Below are 21,809 nucleotides of genomic sequence, written 5' to 3'. Positions count from 1 at the left end.
GGCCAAACTGTTAGAGAACACAAGGATACTTCATTCTTATTTGCTACCTCAACAATAAGAGCACTTATCTGAGTTGGAGAGATTAACATCTCTTCTCTGTTTGTGCAAATCGGGACATGTTTTCTTTTGTGGATCCTCTTTTCGGAGCTTAGTTCTCCTTCTACTTTGCATAAGAAGAGCCTATATACCTGCCTCAAAGGCAGAGCTGCCATCTCAATGGAATAGGGAAAACAGAAATTTGCTGTCCCAAGCAGAAGGGATGGGCTAGAACTGTCTTGCCGCAGAAGAAGCAGGGAGAAGTCAGAACATCGAATTACACAGAGGAGAACGGGAGCAGGGGGTGCCTCCAGCCCTGCTCATGAGCAGCTTCTGCTGCCTGGCACATTCAAGTTCCTCCCACAGGAAAAACAACACATTTTTCTCTTCAGGGCTTTGGCATAGGCAGTAAAGCAGGCAGCAGGTTTGGGACTGGTCTGTCCTCTGGTCTGCAGACGCTTAAACATGCAGACTTGTTGGTGTTTGTGCCTGGAGACACTCTGTGTGTTCCTCTGGTGGCTTAGGAGCCTGGAGGCTGAGATCTGCAATGTTCAGGTCTCTCTCATAGGTCAGCCTCCAAGCTGCATGCTTGGGCTGAACAGGGCAATAGTCCTACTTCTGTCTGAAATCCTAGTAGAAAGCTATGAGGAATGTAGATGATAATTATTCCAAAGTCCAAACTTTAGAAAAACTTTGCTAAAGCTATTTTTCACAAATAGTAACGTGTCCGTGAACCTGACATTCAATGTCTTATGACATAAAATATTTTTAACGCTTGTATGTGTGGAAATTCCTGGAAATGTGAATCCACAGTGCAGCTGCGGTAAGGTGGACATGTTCACCAGAATGAACACTCTGGGAAAAATAGGAAGATGTAAATAGCAACTGTCCGGATGCTACAGCAGAAATAAATTGGAACCTGATCATAAGATCTAAGTGGGTGTTTAGAGTTAGTGTAAATAGAAATACCAAATTAAGGAAATAACATGTAATTTCGAGATGAATTGCTCTATGTGCCAAATGTAAAAGTTCACGCTGAAGATGTACGGTATGATAACAGGAGACTAGGGGAGACATTTTAAAACCTAAAATCACATGAAAAATTGCAAGCCATGTACAATAATATTTAACAAAGTCACTTGTAATAAGGGCATAAACAAAACTACAATATAGCGAAAGAAGACAACTCTAGCTCAGGAAGAAGGTTCCCATTATCATGTAACTTGAAGGAAAACCAGATCAGATGTTCAGACTTCAGCCATACCAGATGCTGATTGACGAAAACACTAAGAATCACCCATATAAGCCTGTCCAAGCAGAGACAAAATGAACACTTATCCTAAATTTTGTGTTATAATGCTAATTGCTATTTACCTCTTCAGTTCTAGAGCAGGTCCACATAAAATAATTTGCATAGCTGGGGCTAAACCAATGATTCAAACAGACAAAGACAACGAACTGGATTTTTCTGCTTTATCTGTGATTCATGACCAGGGCTGAGCATGCATCCAGATGGAGAAATTACTCAAAGAAGACAAAAAGGACCCCAGAAAAGGAAGATGATATGCAGTTCTGTTTCCTTTAAATAATGAAAGTCATAAGAATTAATAAGTGTACCAAGCTGTTGGAATAAAATTGAGAAAAGAAACAGAACTCTGTAAAATTTCCCCCACCATTGAACATGACATACATAATCCAAAAATGAATAATGACTTAATTTTTTGTTTCACTTCACTGATGTTGAATTAACAAATGCCTTAAAATAGATTTCTCCATGTGAAGTTGCTTTGAAAAGCGATGCTTAAAAGAACCATTTTAAGCTGGTGAGGAAACAGCAAGTTTAATAAAAATGTAAGCATTTGCAAAAATGTTACATGTGGGTCTGTACTTCTGTTAGTAAAGAAAACAAGGATTCTTAAACATGATGAAGTTTAGGCACAAAACTAGTTCTGCCAGAGGTTTGTACTTCTGCAACAAAAAGGACTAGAGCAGGGAGCTTTGTTCGTAAAATGCAAATGTGGTTTCAGCTATTTTTATTGGATTTCCTTATTTATATCAAAAAGATGTTATAAACTAATCGTTTTACTTTGCTCCACCCAGCCTCATGCGTGAAATGCCCACATGCAGAGCTGTAGGTTCAGTATATTTTAAATTTCAGTATGGGATGGATGCATTCTTCATAACCTAATAGTAAAACTAAAACATTTAATTTCAACATTAGGGCACCTTTTCACATGTGATAAGGACTTTTTTTTTTTTAATTTATTTCCACCTGAAAATCATTTGGTCTGAATTAGAATCTGGTTCCAAGAAAGTGCATTTCTTCTTTTAACAAGTTCACTCATCATTGAGCTTCTTGGCCATGTTGTCCCTTCATTTGAATACATACATGTAATCTTTATATTATTACACACTGCCACTCTGTCATACTTTTTTATTGTTATACGCCAAAATACTAATAATTAAAATAAATAAACCCTGCTGGCTGCACAAGCTTGTGCAGCAGAGAGCTGACCGTGCTGAGGGGTGGGGCACCCTATGTTTTGGTGGCTATCCAAACCCAGGACAGCTTTACATTGTCCTGGGTCCACCTGAGATCCATACTGGAGCCCGCGTGTGCCGGCATGGGTATAATTCCTGGTGCGGGTGTCCCCTCACAGAACAACCTTGCCATCGAGCTTCCAAGCTCAGGGCATTGCTCCTGGTTCTGCTGCCGTCACTGGGGAACTTTCACCAGGAATACCTTGCTGGCAAAGCCACTGCAGGGCAGGACCATGTGCTGTGCTAAGAGGGCAGCCAACTTCAATATTTCCTGATGGGCATCAATGTTTTCTTTTTCTCTCTTCTAAATTTATTTTTATTATTATTTTTATCCTAACACTCAGCCTACACTGAACAATTCCCATGTTCGTTTCTAATGAGAACCCAATGGTCTTTGGGGAGACACCTGACCCTTCCCCTCCCCTACTTGGATTCAGAAAGCCACCTGAGAGAAAACTGTTTTCCAGCCTCTTTTCCGCAGGTTCTCTGTGCCCTCTGCCGGCTGCAGGCGGCAGGTCCGTGGGACGCTGCTGTCCAGCTTTGGGTGGCTTAGGCAGGGACAGCGCCTGATGGCACCTCAGGGTGAAGAGTAGGTAGGAAAGGGGAGAAAGAAGAAGTACAGGAAAAAGAAAAGGAGTTGGGCTGTCTAAATTTTTCTGTGTGCCCCGACCCAAATTGCCCAAATTCCCTCGTTTTCTCATCCTCACACGCCAGCATGACAGTGTTGTTTCAGTTCTTTCCCCAGGATCCTATATCATCACAGCTGCAAAATGTTATTTTACTGCTATAAGCCGCTTCCAAGCAGAAAAATTCTTTTTGGTTGTTCTTTTGTTTTTATTCTGTTCCCTACACAATATGTAACCTACAGCTTGCCTTGAGTATATCCTCTCAGATCTTATAACTGGTCCTCAGGTGCAAAAGACACAAGGTGAGGGAAAAGATGCTAACCTGTACCAGCAAGAGATTTCTGTTTCTTAAGTTGAGTGAGGTTTTCTCTGGTTTTGTTGTTGTAATTGTTGCTGGTTTTTTTTGTTTGGTTGGTTGGTTGTGGGTGGTATTTATTTTATCTATTTTATTTCTGTTCCCCCCTCTCTCTGCTTAGTGATTGGCTGGGATCCAGCCAGTTGAAAGCTGTAATGTCATTTTAGATTATGGATGGTAATATATTTACTATTTATTTTTATTCCTACATTTTTTTTCAGCAAATATTAGTGTTTTCTGTAATAAATTTTAACTGAATAAGAGGAAATAATTAGCTCATATCCACATGCACTACTTTTAAGTTCTTCCCACTAAACAAAATGAGCATGCCAGTCCATACCTTAACAAAGTTATCTTTGAATCCTTTTGGAACATGTACCTAATACCATAGCAAGCAGAAAATGCACAGCCTGATTTCTGTTTGTACAAAAGCCAATTTATAGTGCTCAGAAAGCCTTGCAAGGCTTAAAACAGGTGTCTGCACCCACATAAAGCTTGCTTTCTGCACCAGAGTTGTGCAACTGGATAGTCATACAGGACTTGCTGTTGCTCAGCTGGGAAAGCGTGTCACACCTAATACCTTACTCGGGGCGAAAATATGCAGATTGCATATTTACGTAAAGATGCATGTCTTTTCTTTTGTGGGAATAATTTTCATACATCTGCAGACCTTCACTTTGAATCTCAGCAAGCATGATGATAGTGAGTTCTAAAGAGACTTTGTGGTTTATTCTCTTGAAATAGTCTTAAAATCTGTCCTCTTTTTCCTTCCACTTTTTGCATAGATCTAAATTGTTTTTAGTACAAGAGCCCTTTGAATGCAAAACCATACCCTGCTACCATGAAGTCTGAATGTTGAACTAAGTTGAAAGTAGCTAAATAATAAAGAATCATTTGGTATAGTTTGGCAATCTCATATATGACCTTACAGAGACTTCAACTGTATTTCTGGAGGTAACTGAGTAAAAATCATGAGCGTAAAGACTTATCTTCACATTTAATCTCCATGATCTTTGATTCTCTTTTCAAGTGGGCACAATGATAGAAATGGTATTATCAGACAAATGCAGACTCTGCTGAACTCCCTAGTTAAATGGGAATACATTTCTTCCTAAATGGAAATGTTGAAGTCCTAAGCATGTGTCTGCCCTTAGCCCTGCTGTCTCTGAAGAGGAAAGGCATGTATTTGATAGATAAGAGAGTTTGGATTCCTCCTTGTTCTTCCAAGCCTTAGTTGGGGCTTTTCAGAAACAAGAGGACTATACTCCATTTTAGTGTAATGCCATTAATACTAAAATTAAAGGGACTGTAGGACAAGGACAGTGTGTCTTTGAAGTGTACAGAAAAGACAGAAACCAGGCAGTTCTTCTTGAGGTAAAGCTTGCAACATGAGAAATGTGAGAAAAACCTGAAGATGTAGTTGCAGTCCTTCTCTTGGAAGGTGTCTGCTGGTGTGAAGTCCTTTGCCTTCTTTAGGTTTCCCTTCCTTTAAGAACAAGGGGTGTAGTTTTTCTTCTTCAAATCATTCTAATGACGGTGGGGAAGAAAGCCCAGAAACATGCTGTCCCCGAGACCCATGGGATCTGTTTGTGGAAGCCTTCATGAGGAAGAGACCTCCAGAGTTAGTTCAAGAGAGGAAGGCAGGCAGCAAACCCCATTATATGTGAGAGAGAGAGACTCACTTTTGAACGTGGAAAATACAGCAGATGTCACTGCATGGGAAAGCAAACATGTATCCTGGGGTAGAGAGTATACATAAAAAGATACTTTCTCAATCTCTTGAATGAAATGAAAATGTTAATTATGACCGAGATTTTATTCAGTGTTTTAGAAATTTGAGACCTCAGGGCTTCTGACGTGCTATCAGCAGCAGATCAGGGGATGCAGGTTTCCTTCTAGCATTTAGGTATTTCCTTTCCACCCACAGCACACCTTTAAAAATATATGAAACACTGAAAGCAGCAGGCCTCTGTTGAATTGGCACATTTAAAGTTATTTTCCAACATGACTCTTCTTCTCTTTCCTTCTTTGTCCTCTGACTTTCTATTTTCTTCCTCATTTACTGCCTAACCCTCTCTAGCCTTGTTCTGGTCCCTATTCTCAGTGCTACTATCGACTAGTCCCACAACTCCATTCCCTGTTACCACCCTCACATCAGATCATCCATTCTACTTTCAAAGTTGGCCTTTGACAGACCAGTTGGAAAAACCTCGGGTGTCTCTTAAGACCCGAGCTAATTTTCACCTTCAGACTCAGTGTTTCCTCTTTCTTCTCCTGCTGCCCTACCTCAGAACAAAGACCCAAGCAAATGTTACAGGTTTGGTCCTGCTCTTCTGCTTATGGGGTTTTCTCTCTCTCCCTTTCTCTCTTTCTCTCCTTCTTCGGCAAAAAATTGAAGGGATTTTCATTATTTCGTTGTAGAAGAGTGATATTTTCTGAGTTACATAGAGACATGACAAACCACTTCTGAATAGTAGTTCAGGGTGAAAGTAGCATTTTCCTTGCTGTATTAGGAGCTGGGTGGTCTCTAGCTCACAGCTGGGTCAGGGGATACTTGGGATGATTTTTTTTTCATAAAGACTCGTTGGGGGATTAGCTGGTATATAATAATAAAAAGTAGGACAAGAAGGGATCTTCAGAGATCATCTCCATGGCTCAAACTGAGATCAGTTTATAATTAAACCACCTCTGAAAGATGTTTATCTTATCTGCTCTTAAGAGCCTCCAACAATGGAGATTTCACAGGTCTTTTAAAGAGTCTGATGTTTAGCTACTCTTTCACTAGAAATCAGCTCTAATGTCTAACCTGTCCCTGAGTGTAATTTTAGCCCTTCATTCCATAGCCAGTGCTTCTTTCTTTTCCTGCAGCAACCTTTTGCCTTCTTGAAAACTGATATTGCATTGCCACTGATTACTCTTCTCTAGTCTTTTTCATATCCTTCTTGTGTGGACTTCAAGGGATTTTATGCTGTGTGTATGTGTTTGGAGGGGGAAAATCTACTCTGCAACTACTGTGGCTGATGTAAAACAAGAAAGACAGTGAGGGATAAAGGAGATTATGAGGAAAAAACCCTGTCCTTCAGTGGGTCTACATCTTTTCTGAAGTGCAGTGCTCACTACCAGACACATTCCTTTAACTGAGATCTTACCAGTGCTGACTGGAGGCGATAGATGATTTCATGAGTGAGATACAAAACTCCTTTTTTTTTTGTATACCCTAATGTAATGTTTTGTTTTTCTTCAGTTGTTCAACAATGCTGACTGATATCACTAGAACATAGAAGATTTTAAAAATCAGTTTACTCTAACAGATTATTTTGTATTCTTTCTTCTGTAACTTTTCTAATACTGCTGGCAATAAATCAGTTGCAGTTGTGGAGGTTCCACACCTCTTGCAAAATGCACTTCTGCATGTGGCCTGTGAACGTGAAATTACTTTAAACTTGGCATGGGGAGTTTTGGAGTTAGTGGGCAATGGGGCTCTATGTGGTTGAAAAGCAAGTAGAATTTTTCCAGGCATTGCCTCTGCAGATGGGGAAAAAGAAAACATCTGTCTGAAGCAAAAACATCTCTTAAAACTTCATCACCTTTTTCTACAGTCACTTTGCATTTCTCTTCTCCCTAGCATGGTCTGTTCTGTGTGTTCTTTCCCAGGAAACAGCATTAAGTATTAGCTCCAGCCAGCATACTCTTCTGCTATATGACATCCTTTCCTCCATCCACCGAGAGGCAATTTTAAAAGCATCCTTCCCATGAGGGATTTCATCAGAGAAACCCACGATTACAGGATGGTCCACAGTTTCTCTGCAGTAGAGCCTCAGCTCTTCTCAATACCAGTGAAATTATCTGGGACTTCCTGACATGGCAGTTGCATGAAAAAATGGCTAAATAAAGAAAGGTATGCCTGATACATTTGAAATATATGCTTTACATGCCCAGCAGTGCTGTTTGACTTCTAGTATTTTATAGATAATTATCTTAGATACAAGCATGTATGTGTACATATTTATATGTATTCATACATAGTCTTATGTATTCAGATGTATTCATACATTCTCATCTGTATGAATATGTGTACTCTTGAAAGTGGGTTGCTTAGTGAACTTCTCATTTTCCCGTCAAACTAACGTGAGAAAATGAGCGCTGTACCGTATTCAGGCTTTAGTCTGTCATCAATACATACATCCACATATATCAGCGATGTAATCCCTCATTAAGGAAAAGCCTCTTGTGAGGCTTTTGTGTGACTTGTGAGAGATGAAGTGGGGGTGGCAGTGATGGTGCCAGCTCACTTGCAGGATGGTGTGTGGTGCTCCAGGGGGCATGCACGGGGGAGCAAAACTATTCGCAGTATCCCACATAGCTCATGGAGAGAGAGAGAAAAGGCAGACACGCAGAGGAGAGCAGTTTGTAAAGGGTAAAAGTCTGTATGTAATAGGTAATTCCTATCTGCGGAGTCAGGATGATCACCAGGAGCAATACAAATTTGTGGCTGAGATATTTACAATTTGTACTTGAAACACAGGCCTGATTCTTCTTATTTTGCATCAGACCATTTCCTTATACAGAAGTACTCAACACAAATCAGGTGTGACTCAAGCTCTGCAGATAGCATCGGTCTGATTTAAATCAGCAGCGATTCTGACAAAGACTCTTTTTAGTGAGTATGTATGAACACTTGGCATATTGTTTTTTTTTTTTTTTTTTCTTTCCCCAAGATGATGCAGAAATAAAGGTGATGTCTTTGACGATAGAGGGCACTGTGACCTCAAAAATAAGCTGGAAAAGGGTTCTCTAATTGCCAGCACAGCTGATGGGACACGAAGAAAAGTATTTTTCCAGCTAAAAGGGATCACTACCTCTTCCATGATAGTTCAAAAGAAGAGGATGGTGATGTGGAAAAGCAAGGAGGGACAGACTTTTAGGACGTGTAATGTCCTGATGCCCAGGAGTGAACTATATTGTCACATGGGAAACTGAAAGAAAGGGATGGACAGGATCAAATTGTTCGAGACTGTGGCACACCTCAATATTTTGGGTACACAGTCTTTAAAGCCTGATTTTGGGGGTGTTTTTGGCAAGGCTTCAGAATGTATAAAGAAAGCACACAAATATGATCATGATATAAAACAAATTATCAAGGAATTAAAAAGGTGAGGAAGGAGATGAGGAAGACATAAGAAACCACTGCTGTTAGTCACCAACAAGGACTTCATATGGAATTTTTGGAAGTTGTGTGTGTAAATTTTGTAATTATGTAAGTTAAAGAGTTTGTAGAGTTTGTAGCCTCAACATTTTTTTTTCTTTTAGTAAATTCTTTGGCAAAAGGACCAGACTTACCAAGAAAGATGTCCTACAACCCTCAAAGTGACCATATCAGTCATTTCAGCTTGCTGAAAAGTGTTCTGCTTTGCTCCGCCATATGCAAGAAGCAAAAACATTCCCAAGTCATGGCTTTGTTTATTGTTTAAGGGGTGTTTGATATGTAGGATAATCTTGCCTTTGGTCCAGTCTGCCTTTTTGCTTAACTTGTCAAAACCACTATCACTGTGGGTAATTAATCTACATCTTCTCTGCCTTTGCTAATCAGCTCGGGTAAATGATGTACTGAGATCCCCACTGATGTGAATATTGGTGTAAGCAAGAGGTGAAACAAAAAAAATGTGCTAGCATCTGAACAGGCAAAGTAGGGCCCTGCTACTGTTCCTGGTAACAGCTGTCTGTACGCATTTCACAGCAGTCCACAAGCTTATCCTGCCAAAGTAGATTTGCCACTAAATCTCCAGCAGTGTAGGCTTACTGACTTCAATATGGCAACATATTTCAAGAGTCCTACTGTTTCTCACATCTGGCTGCCCTGCCAGTTGTTAACTGGGAAGCTGTTCAATGAGCACTGCCACACTCTTCTCATATTATTCTTCTAAGTCCATTGCTGACTTCCCATGTTTCTACCACAAGTGTGCCCGTATTCTCAATTTTTGCATAGAGAGCGTCTGTTGTGAAATATGGTAATAGCTCAAGCCGTGTCCATGTGATCCCATTCTGTTGTTGTCACTTAGCTCCTGCTTGTCACCACAAGCTGCTTCCTCTGTCTTCTCTGATGCATCTTTTGGCAGCAGCTATTTCAAGACGTGCCAAATAAACACCGACTCCACAAAAGGTGAAACAAAAGCATGGTGGGTGGTATATCAGGTTAAGGTCAGCTGGATCTATCACTTGTGCTTTTAATAGTGAGTTCTGTGGTCCCCAGATAACTTGCTCTATAATTTGCTTCTGCAAATACAAGCATAATCAGATGCAGTTGCTGGGGCTATGAATCATGGCATCTATGCCAAATTAGCATGACTACTTGCTGTGGCCAAATGCCACGCAGTGAGAACTTGGAGCGTACAGCAAAGGTTCTTCATTTTGAAAGCTATAAGGAGATTAAATCACGCAGAGGAGTTAAAAGTCCTCAGAACAGTGAAGAATTACAGAAACATTCCAGGTCCCGGTTGGGAGGAGATGATCACACTGTGTGTCATAAGAAGGGGAACTGGCAAACCTCCCAAATCGGCTGCTCTGCAGGGCAAGTGGAAGGCTGTGCTGCTGCAGTCGTTCTCTCTGCAGCAATGAGGGAAGGGTAACTGGAGATATGTCAGACCTAAAAGGTTCCTGGTGTAGCCTGCATCCTTTTCCTGATATTCATAGTATTTCTTGTTCTTTTTTTCTTTAATTACCCATGGTTATTTGTTTGTTTCAGAGCTACAGAGAAGCATTTAAAGGTAGCATGAAAATGGCACTGGAAACTGAAAACCAAGAAATCAGATGGTGGAGAATAATTGAGTGACTAATGTTCCTCGGTGCTATTTTGGCAGCAGGCAGTTTGAGGCTCGCAATCATCCCTATAGAAATGAAGGAGGTAAATTTAGGGTCAAACAAAGAAGGGTCTTCAGGACGTCTCATTTTAAAATGGGATTTCAGGCAAGCTGAGTAAATTGTTCTCACTTGTTCCTAGCAGAAATGAGCTTTCGCTTGTATACGAAATCTGCCATAAAGGCATAGATGCTCCAGTTATACATTTAAAAATGCAACTGCAACTTTAAAGGTGAGAGAACAGAGATGAAGCGATGAGCAAGCAGAGATCAGGCTGCTCTGTTACTAACTCACAAGGAGACCATTTTTCCCTCTTTACATACAATGCATGTTTAAGGGAGTTAACGTAAGAGGGGATTTCTCTTTCCTGCAGGAAGAGAATTGGCCCCACAGGGTCATTAAATAGACCAGGGTACAAGTTATGACTGGTCTGCCACTATGTTCTTCTTTTATCTTCCCTGGTAGATTACTTCATGTATAAGCTCTGAGGGCAATCCTGCTCCTTTATTTCTGCCTTGAGAGACTCCTCAGGCTTCTACCTGGCCCAGTCTTCACCAGAAGCGGTCCCAACTACTTCCATTCCCATGAAGTCCTTTCCTTAGGTAGGAATTTGCCTGCTCTTTGTCTGAAGCTCAGGCAGGATTAATAGCTAGTTGTCAGACATAGCCATATGGTATGGAGCTCAAAATGCTCTAACTGCCTGGGTATTTATTTACCTGGGGCTCTGAGCTCTGCATTGCTATAGTTATGTCACTGTCAGTTCTCAAAATAGCTAGTTTAATGCCAGGTCAAGTACATCTAACCAGGTAGCAGTCCTACATTTGTTGGTTGAGGAGACATACTTTACAGGTTATGCTGTCATTACGTGCTAACCTTGGATTAAATAAACCCAGTAAAGAGAGCCTAGAGTGCCCTGATTTGCTACATTGCAGTCCTTCTATTATTAAGTATGCTGCTGAATGTGTGAAAGTGTGGGGGCTTAACAAAAACTTGATAGAAGCAAAGCCCTGTGGTAGCTGGCAATGGCAGATTAACCTTTCCCTTGCTGTAGAGTTTGCACAACATACTCTCAGGCAGTGCCACTGGAACAAAGCAGAGCAGTACAAGAAACATTGTTATGGGTACATAAAAGGATTGTCAATGAGTACTGTCATTCAGATCACCTTGTGAGAGAGAAGGGCTTAGCACCAACAATAAACTGCAAAGTGAGGGTCTTGTTTGAGGCAAGAGGAAGAGCGAGATAACTGGTGGCAAGAAACAGTACAGAAGATGAACATGAGTGGAGGAAAAGAAGTTCTGGACTGTTTGATGACAAGGTGTGCATATCCAGTGTCCTGAGAAATGAATGCTGAGAGAGGATGTGCAGGAACTGCCAAACCAATGTATTTTATTTGAGGACTGTGGGCTATCTCCATGGAGAGTGTGTCAGAAACACCATCCACCTCAGCATCCTGAGGCTGCTGAAATCTGGCAGGGCGATTTTGAAATGTGAAGGGACAGTCCCTGTGATCACTCATGGAAAACACATGGTCAGGGAGATATGGACTACTTAACAGAAACACAAATGTTGTGGTCCAGGGTGTGCTTTGTTCTGGGACAGCAGAAACTGTGGAATACCATCTTACAGATTTTGCTATTCCTGGGCAAAAGAAGTTAGGATAATCTTATTAAGACGATGTCACTCTGATGACCTAGTATACCCTTCAGCACCACCAAGAGTTAAGAGAAATCAGATTTACTCCGAGTTATCACATTTCATTTTTTCCCCCTTTTTGTTCTATATAGCAAGCTATGTGCTGGCTTACTGAGATCACTCCTTTGTCTGTGATCTGCAGGATTAGAGATGAGCTACCATGTATGAAACACAGTGTTTGAAATAAACAGAGCTTCTGGAAAAATATACAATTCTTCTGGTGATATAAACCTAGGGTTTGTTTTGTATTACTTGTTTCTTCTACAGATTGAAGAAAATGTCATTTTATTTTTAGGTGTACTACTCTACTGCAGCTCTTTTGAAGCAGTGTTGAAGGTTTTCTTTGCAATTCATAGTTGCTGAAAATGGGTCCATCTACATTTAAGAAACTAACGCTCTGTCTTGCATTCTCACACTAACTTTGTAAATTGAGTTGTTTAGTTTACTAGTAAGTGCCTTTGTAATCATGTTCTGTGGGTGGTATCTTTTGCTATAAATTGCCTGAAGAGTTTTAATAGAAGAAAAGAGCCTGAAGGTAATCGATTTGCTGCAGGCTGGAGCAGGCCCAGTTAATCTTAATAGTCTAGCCATCCCACAGCAATCATTTGAACCTTAATAATCTCAGCCCTTCCAGTTACTAAGAGCTCCTTGACTGTATTGATTTTGGCAAAATGCAAAAATAGGTTTCTGGAGTTAAAAATCAGCAAAATATATCATAGAGGTCTTTTTCTATGCCAGTTAAATGCAGAACTCCTTAACTATCTGGAGACTGTATATTTCAACCACTCAGCCAGCTTCTCTGGTTACTAAATTTATGACAAAGATGCATGACAAAAATCAGATATGAAGATGAACGGTTCAGGGAACTCTTTCTCTGTTAGTTACTTGGAAAGCAGTAGGGAAAAGAGTACGTAGTCTTCAAATGTTCAGAGAGTACTCTTTTTACACTTTTATTTCTATTTAGTATATAATAAGCACAGATAAATGTTTCTTGTAGTATTAACCTGTTACAGGTAATTCATGTTTGAAGAAGGTATTTTTATAATTTTTATAAACGATCTGGATGTAGGAATAGAAGGTATTTTGAGCAAGTTTGCTGATGACACCAAACTTGGAGGAGTTGTGGACTCGAATGAGGGTGGAAAGGCCTTGCAGAGGGATCTGGATAGGTTGGAGAGATGGGCGATCGCCAACCGCATGAAGTTCAATAAGAGCAAGTGCCGGGTCCTGCACCTGGGACGGGGAAACCCTGGCTGCACATACAGACTGGGCGATGAGACGCTGGAGAGCAGCCTAGAAGAGAGGGATCTGGGGGTCGTGGTAGACAGCAAGTTGAATATGAGCCAGCAGTGTGCCCTGGCAGCCAGGAGGGCCAACCGTGTCCTGGGGTGCATCAAGCACGGCATCGCTAGTAGGTCAAGGGAGGTGATTGTCCCGCTCTACTCTGCGCTGGTGCGGCCTCACCTCGAGTACTGTGTGCAGTTCTGGGCACCACAGTATAAAAAGGACATGAAACTGTTGGAGAGTGTCCAGAGGAGGGCTACGAAGATGATGAAAGGCCTGGAGGGGAAGACGTATGAGGAACGGCTGAGGGCACTGGGCCTGTTCAGCCTGGAGAAGAGGAGGCTGAGGGGAGACCTCATCGCAGTCTACAACTTCCTCGTAAGGGGGTGTCGAGAGGCAGGAGACCTTTTCTCCATTAACACCAGCGACAGGACCCGCGGGAATGGGGTTAAGCTGAGGCAGGGGAAGTTTAGGCTTGACATCAGGAGGAAGTTCTTCACAGAGAGAGTGGTTGCACACTGGAACAGGCTCCCCAGGGAAGTGGTCACTGCACCGAGCCTGACTGAATTTAAGAAGAGATTGGACTGTGCGCTTAGTCACATGGTTTGAACTTTTGGGTAGACCTGTGCGGTGTCAAGAGTTGGACTTGATGATCCTTAAGGGTCCCTTCCAACTCAGGATATTCTATGATTCTATGATTCTAAGGCCCTGTGTGCCTGGGGGACTGGTTGTTTTATGTAACTGCATCAGCTGGCCAAATGAAAGATATTTCTTCCTGTGAGCCTTGCCTTGCTCATTTTTTTCAAGATAAATGTAACACTTACTGTTTGAAATTACCTTCCAAAATACTTTTGGGTAAAACACTGATTTTTTTGTCAACAGGGCAACAAACATGGAGCTGAGTATTTGTGGACAGATAGGCCCTCTGTCAGTCCCACAGACTTTCACAACTTTTTTTTTTTTTTTTTAATCTTTACACTATTATTGTGGTAACAACATTCCTACTATTGCAAAGACAGCAAAGGCTATCCTTCTCTCATGTATCTTCTACCTTGATAGGTGAATCTGGACCAAAACTACCTTCCCATGCTAACAGTCTGACTGTATAGTGATCAAATATAGTTTGAAATGTTTCAAACATGCCAAAAAACCTCATGAGTAGAAGACCTGTGAATACAGGGCGATGAAGAGGCAACAGGGACAAAAAAAAAAGTGTAAAGACAGAAATAAAGTGTACCAGGGAAGCAAGAAGTATGTACGGTTCAGAAAGGTGTTGCAGGGGAAGAAAGAGTGGCAGCGAGAAAAGTGTCAAATGGATCAGTCTGCTCTATTTAATCAACTTTGTCAAAGAGAGGTAATTAAATTTGTTTATCGGTGTTGGATGAGTCACTGGCCACTGTTGTGTGCCACACAGAAAAGCACAGGTAGGAAGAGGACAGGCAGTTTTGCTGTAGCTGGGTGCTGTCTGCCAGTCGTGCTGTGTGTTCATCACCCTTAACAGAACGGTAATTCTGGGTGTTAGTGTGGGAGTCGTAATTGCTGCCCTGATTTACTGGCAAAAACCACTTCAGAAAGTTGTACAGAAGTCTCCCCTCGGGGAAGAGGAGGGCCAGGCACCCCAGCACCCCGGCTGTAAGCGTAGTGGTGAAACCTTGACATCCGTGAGTGAGGTCCACCCGAGAGAAACACCAACCTCTTGCTATAAATGTAAGGAGACTACAGTCTTTGGGCCAACCTCAGCTAACGTAGGCTGCTGTAGGCCAGCAATGGAGTTTTTATTTCTGACTAAACATGTGATTGCATGCCTTAAATGAGATCCCAAGTGCAGATCGGTGCTTCATTCTCTAAATATTACTTCAGAGCGGTGGCTCTTGCTGATTTTTAACCTCCAAACCCAGAGATTGTCCTGGCAGGAGCTGGAGGCTGCCGGTGGACTTGCTTTGCCAGAGGCTGGAGGGGAGCCGTGTGGGGCTGTGGCAGAGGTCAAGTCCACAGCTAAGTGTGTTATTGGCACACCTCCACGCTTAAACTCCCTAAAGAAGGGGGAGAGGCAGGAGGAGGAGCAGGAAGAGTTGCTGGTGTTGTTTTACATGGCTGGGCTACCCCGAGCCAAACCACCTTCTGGCTGCCACCACGACGGGATTAGGCGAGAGGAGGGGGGACCCTCCAGACACATCTCCCTCATGAGGGCACAGGAATTAACCGAGGCGGTGCTTGAGGAACTAGGAGCGGGAGAGGATAAAAAACACAAGCGTGGGGACAGGACCAGGCGGTGAAAGAACCGCGGCTGCCCCTGCGGGAGGCGGCAACAGCCGGAGCCGAGCCCTGCGGGCCGCGGCACGGTTTCGCCCGGCCGTTGCGCTGCGGGGCGGCGCCTGCCTCAGTGGCAGGCGGGCGGGCGGTGGGGGGCGGAGGGCGGCCGTTAGCGGGGGAGCGCCGCCCCCGGCCCTACGTGTCCACGGCCGGGCGGAGCCCAGCCCCGCCGAGCCGAGCCCCGTTCCCTTCCCCTCACCGCTCCGCCCCGAGGCCCTGCCCGGGGGTGGGGGAAGCGTCTCGGGGAGGGAGGAGCGCCCCGTTGCCGGCGCGGCCCGTCGGGGACTATGCGGAGATGGCAGTCCCGAGCCGAGGCGGGAACAAAGAGTCGCCGCCGCTCAAGCCCGGGCAGCGCTCGCCGGGCGGCAGCCCCCGCAGTGGCCGCGGGCGGCCGGCTCGCTCCCCCGGCAGGCAGGTCCCCGGCGGGGCCCGCGGCGTGCGGAAGGGAGGCGGCGGGCGGCGGGGCGGCCGGAGCGAGCCCCCGAGAGGCTGCAGGGAGGCGGCGGCGGCCGGCCGGCTGCGGGACGCGCTGGGCCGCGGCCCCCTGGGGCTGCTGCGCGTCTGCGGAGAGCGGCTGCGAGGTGGGTGCCGGGGGCTCGGGGGACCGGAGGGGGACCCCGCGGGGAGCCCTCGTGGCCCCCGCAGCCCCCAGGGAAGGGGCTGCTGGCTGCCCTAGCAGCCTTGGGGAGCTCTGAGGAGGGTCCTGCCAAGAGCATTGGGCAGCGTTGGCATCGCCTGCTGGCTCGCTGTGCGGGCTGGCTGGTGCCTTGGAGTCTGACTTCTTCCTGCAGCGGGTTTATCTCTAGCGCCTATATATTCGCTGCTCGCCCTCTCGCAAGTTACTTTGCAAAAGTTGTTTCCGGGAATTAAAACCCCGAGGATTCGTGCGTGCACTTTCACAGCCCGCCTGTGATGTTCAGAGCTTGCTGTGTGTGTGCAGCTACCAGCTCGCCGCGTGAAATTCTTGACCAGCCTTCCAGACTGCTGAAAGATTTTTGCAGCACTGTGATGCTGCTAAGTTTGAGCGGTTCGACAGAGGCTAGTCGTCACTGATGCCCAAAATATTCGGTTTCTTTTGACAGTGTTTGTTGATGACAGAAGGGCCTTCGTTGTAAAAGCTGATAGCAAGATATGGCTCACTTTCATTATGGGTAAGTAGAGGGAGTGAGCTGGGGAGAAATCTGCCCTTTTTGCCTTTGTCTTTGCAATTGTAAGCCATACTAAAATATATTTGGAAACATAACTTTTTTAAAAAAAGCCTGATTTATATTGAAGAGGTGTCAGGAAATAGTTTCCTACCTATGGAGGTGTTGTTTGTTTGTTTATTTATTTTTTATTGAAGTTATAGCAGCTGATGTGGTATTATGACATTTGTAGGAAAGTAATTGTTCACGAGAGATTTACAGATCTCCCATATGCAGTCATGAATTTCTAGGAAAAAAAAAAAAAGCAACTGTTAAGTGAAATTGTTGTGGTCAAAACAGCTCCTTTTATAAGGATTATGGGTGGGAGAAATGTAGCCGTAGGGGGGTGTAAATTCAAATGTTGTTATCTCTGGGTATATTTGGGAGTTAATGATAAAATGACTAGTGGCCAGAGTGTTGGAAAAAGCATCTAAAGTACCTGCAAAAATAAATAAAATGCATTTGTAAAGTCAACAAAAGTTAAATAATCGCGTATTTAGCAAATGCACAGTTAGATATTCTCTTGAAGGCATTACGTTAAAAGACTGTCAAGGTATTCCAAAGATGCTGGTATTACTGATGACACCGCCAGTGGTCCTTGTTGCCAGAGGGAGTTTCTCCAGTCTGATGAATTACATTGCAATGTAGCAGCAGAGGAACAACGCTTAGCTTACAAGCTAATTGATGACTAAACTGTTCCGGAATTGCTTTGCTTACCTCTGTTTATTCAGCATTTCCTATACTAGCAGTGACTTGTGACGCAGAAACATTAAACAGATGGTCAAAAATTAAAGAATGCTTTTCTTTGATTGAAATTTGAGAGCAGATTAGGTAGAGAGCCTTATCATTTCTGGAGTTTTAATTTGACTGTGAAACTCAGATAGCCAACTGAATGCCTAGACTGTTAATAGTAAACCTATTGCAAGTAGTGAAGTATGTAATAGCATACGATATTTGCAGAAGCAAGGGATGTAAATGTGATAAATATGAAATAGTATTTTTTCGTAAAGTTTTGGTGGTGTTTAAGGTCTAGATCTCATAAACAGAGGCTACTGCTGTTGGAGCTAGTGTTGTTACGGGGTGTTATTTTTTTGTTTTAAGACCAAACTCCAATTTAGGTGCCACAATAAAGTCAGGTTTTCAAGAACATTCTTCTACAACACCTGTGCACTAATTTTTTAATAACCATTGAACTGAGGCCTAATTGTGATTGCACTGAGTCTGACGATGAAACATCTTCAGAAAACTGCAGGAGCAGTCCATGCTTACACGCTCCTCATTGTTACCTGTTGTACTGTATTCCTACCTAGTCACTTTGGTAATTAGCAAAGTGTTAGTCAGTTTCTCCCACAGCATTCTCCTCAGGAAACTGGCTGCTCTTGACTTGGACTGGCGCATGCTTCATTGGGTTAGAAACTGGCTGGATAGCCGGGCCCAAAGAGTCGTGGTAAATGGAGTCAAGTCCAGTTGGAGGCCAGTCACTAGTGGCGTCCCCCAGGGCTCGGTGCTGGGGCCGGTCCTCTTTAATATCTTCATCAATGATCTGGACGAGGGCACTGAGTGCATCCTCAGTAAGTTTGCAGATGACACCAAGCTATGCGCATGTGTCGATCTGCTCGAGGGTAGGAAAGCTCTGCAGGAGGATCTGGACAGACTGCACCGATGGGCTGAGGTCAACTGCATGAAGTTCAACAAGGCCAAGTGCCGGGTCCTGCACCTGGGGCGCAATAACCCCAAGCAGAGCTACAGGCTGGGAGATGAGTTGGAGAGCTGCCAGGCAGAGAAGGACCTGGGAGTGATGGTGGACAGTTGGCTGAATATGAGCCAGCAGTGTGCTCAGGTGGCCAAGAAGGCCAACAGCATCCTGGCTTGTATAAGAAGCAGTGTGATCAGCAGGGCTAGGGAAGTGATCGTCCCCCTGTACTCGGCTCTGGTGAGGCCGCACCTCGACTACTGTGTTCAGTTTTGGGCCCCTCGCTACAAGAAGGACATTGAGGTGCTTGAGCGGGTCCAGAGAAGGACGACGAAGCTGGTGAGGGGCCTGGAGAACAAGTCCTACGAGGAGCGGCTGAAGGATCTGGGCTTGTTCAGCCTGGAGAAGAGGAGGCTCAGGGGTGACCTTATTGCTCTTTACAGATACCTTAAAGGAGGCTGTAGTGAGGTGGGGGTTGGCCTGTTCTCCCACGTGCCTGGTGACAGGACGAGGGGGAATGGGCTTAAGTTGCGCCAGGGGAGTTTTAGGTTAGATGTTAGGAAGAACTTCTTTACCGAAAGGGTTGTTAGACACTGGAACAGGCTGCCCAGGGAAGTGGTGGAGTCACCATCCCTGGAAGTCTTTAAAAGACGTTTAGATGTAGAGCTTAGGGATATGGTTTAGCGGGGACTGTTAGCGTTAGGTCAGAGGTTGGACTCGATGATCTTGAGGTCTCTTCCAACCTAGAAATTCTGTGATTCTGTGTGATTCTTGTATGTTCCATACCCTGGTGTATTACGGTGTCTCAGCATTTGTTGTTTGCTTGGTAAATGGGTTCTGTATATTATGGCTTTTAACAATGGCTTATTTCTTCAGTATGTAGTTTCCTAGTGCTTGTCATAAGCCATTCACATTGCCTTTTTTGAACATGGGGAATATGAAGAATAAACAGCCTTAGTCTGCAAAAATCTGATCATATGCATTGCTTTTAATGATTGTTACACTGGGCAAGAAAATGGCATCTGCAACTTCAAGGATGTGGCAGTTGTATAAGTTTTTGTAGCATTAGGACTCTAGTATCCATACACTTCCTTTGCTCCCCAGTAAGGACATTAGTGGGATCAAGGGTGGCAATTTAAGAGAGCTGATCTGCAAATTTTCCATCAGAACCTGGCTTAATGTACGTCTGGATGCAGTCAGTCAAAAACTGTAGATTTGAATTCATAATGCAAGTCTATGCATTATGCGTATTGTCTCTTCATGTAAGTAACTACATGAATTGCTGAGTGATTATAAAAGGTTTTACTTATAATAGAGTAATATTATGAAGCTTCACAAAAGTGTATATGAGATTCTTAGAAAATAACCGTGATTTAATGTATTTACAGTTAATGGATTGATTTATAAATAAAACATTTACAGAAGGGAAGAATCAGCTTTAAATATATTGTTTCCTTTATGAAATAAGAGAATGTTTGCATCTGAAATATAATTTCCATATTAATAGATAATTAGATAATAAATAGATAATTTATTTGCAACTTGAAAATACTATATTTTTGGCTTATTTGGAGCCACATGAATTTGGAGGTCATGCATAGTACTTATAGCTAATACACATTTTTTGCCCTTGATGTATTTACTTACTACGTAACCTGTCTTAAAAATAGATTTGTTTTATTGTTAGAGTGTGTGAGAGTTTATATGTAAATGTATTTCGGCATGTAATTTTACTGTGAGTCTTAAAAATGTTACTGAGAAATTAAATAATGCCTTGCGTTTCTGTCTGCAAATGTGAGGTTCAATATGTAATAAGAAAGAGAGGTATGGACTGTTCTGTTTCCTTATGCCTAATTGTTGCAAAACATGCTTGTTGATCGAATATGGTTTGCTGTGTTGCTTATGTAGCTAATGTGCTTACCTGGAATTCCCTGTCATCTGCTTTTCTGAACAAAGAGTGTAAAGCTTCTCCATTAGAACTAATGTCCTTAGTATAAAAAATCTGCAGCGCTGAAACTTTTCTAAGACATTGAATTCCACTTAATGAGAACTATACTGAGAAACTCTTCAGTGACTTTTTTTTTCCTTGAGAGTATATGTAAAAATGTGAAGTTCTAAATGAAAGCTTATGAAAATATATTAATTTTTTAACTGAAATCCAGGCCTCTATTTGAGAAAACCACTTCAGTGATTAACGTGGAGCTGAAACATCCTTTAAGGGAGTTTTACAGTGGTATTGTATAACCTCAACTAGTATGTAGAACATGTGACTTGAGGTAAATGTTTTCCTTTATAATTGCACAGACAGGTAATTTAAAATCATTTTTCCCCCTTAGTTCTTTCTTTAATCTTACATTTTTTTTTCTGTCTTACCCACGTCCATTTCATTTATCTTTGTACACAAAACTTTAATATTAAAGTTCAAGTTCATGACTGTAACTTACTGCATTGTCAGATGTGGTGACAGTGATAATAACTGCCACTGGTGGCAGCAACAACATTTCCAGGCTTTGTGCTAGAGGAACATGGGGTTTGGAAATATATATGGGGCATGAAACATACATTCAGTCGGTTTGGCATTTGCAAAGGATTTTTTCTTTTTGTTGTTCCCGCTTCTTGCCAGAAGCAGACCATCATACATGTGTAACACGCAGTTGGAAGACACATTCCTTCAGTAACTCTTGGGCTATATTCTGTGTGAGTGTGCAGGTGTTTGGTGTAAGGTGCAAGCACCTGGAGCTAAGCTGTGCCATGCTGTGCCCTCCTGCCTCTTGCTGCTGGAGGCATGTGGAGATCAGCACCCTGGAGAGGGGTGCGGTGCTCAGCACCTTTCTGTCTCTGGCCAGATGCAGGCAGGAGGGCAGTTGTCCTCTTACCTCTCGACTCCAGATAGCCTAGGTGCACAGAAGGACCCCCCGCTAACCAGAAGGATTTCTTGTATTGAAGGCCACCAGTCTACCTGACCAAGTCCCTCTATCTTAATTCCTACCACTTATCCCTCACTTGCACTAGATTTGATTCCACAGTGAGCTCAGGATTCATTGTGGGTGCTACCCATGCAAAATGGAGTGGCTGCTTCTCTTTTTTTGCACAAGAATTAAGAGACTTGTGGTGGTGGTTTTACCTTGCTGGGCAGCTGAACTCCACCACAACTGCTTTCTCACTCCCCCTCCTCAGAAAAAGAGGGACAGAAAAAAGTATCCTGGAAAGAAAAAAAAAAAGTTCATGG

At 43.1% G+C, this 21,809-nt stretch overlaps 1 protein-coding gene across 4 annotated transcripts in view; it reads left to right on the top strand.

The window, feature by feature from the left end:
* DPY19L1 (dpy-19 like C-mannosyltransferase 1) overlaps positions 1-21,809 on the top strand; it is a 70,532-nt gene that overhangs the window by 3,423 nt on the left and 45,300 nt on the right. Inside the window, exons 1-2 of one of the 4 annotated variants that reach the window (XM_068670423.1) lie at positions 15,641-15,662; positions 16,786-16,854. In XM_068670423.1, the coding sequence (XP_068526524.1) occupies positions 16,851-16,854 (4 nt within the window). In that variant the 5' untranslated portion in view covers positions 15,641-15,662; positions 16,786-16,850. Of the gene's footprint in view, positions 1-7,212; positions 7,457-15,640; positions 15,663-15,955; positions 16,285-16,785; positions 16,855-21,809 lie in introns of those variants that run through there. The other 3 variants (XM_068670422.1, XM_068670425.1, XM_068670424.1) reach the window with 3 other exon arrangements.

Source organism: Anas acuta, chromosome 2 (assembly GCF_963932015.1).
Source record: "Anas acuta chromosome 2, bAnaAcu1.1, whole genome shotgun sequence".
Lineage (NCBI taxonomy): Eukaryota > Metazoa > Chordata > Aves > Anseriformes > Anatidae > Anas > Anas acuta.
This window is presented reverse-complemented; position numbering and strand designations above follow the sequence as displayed.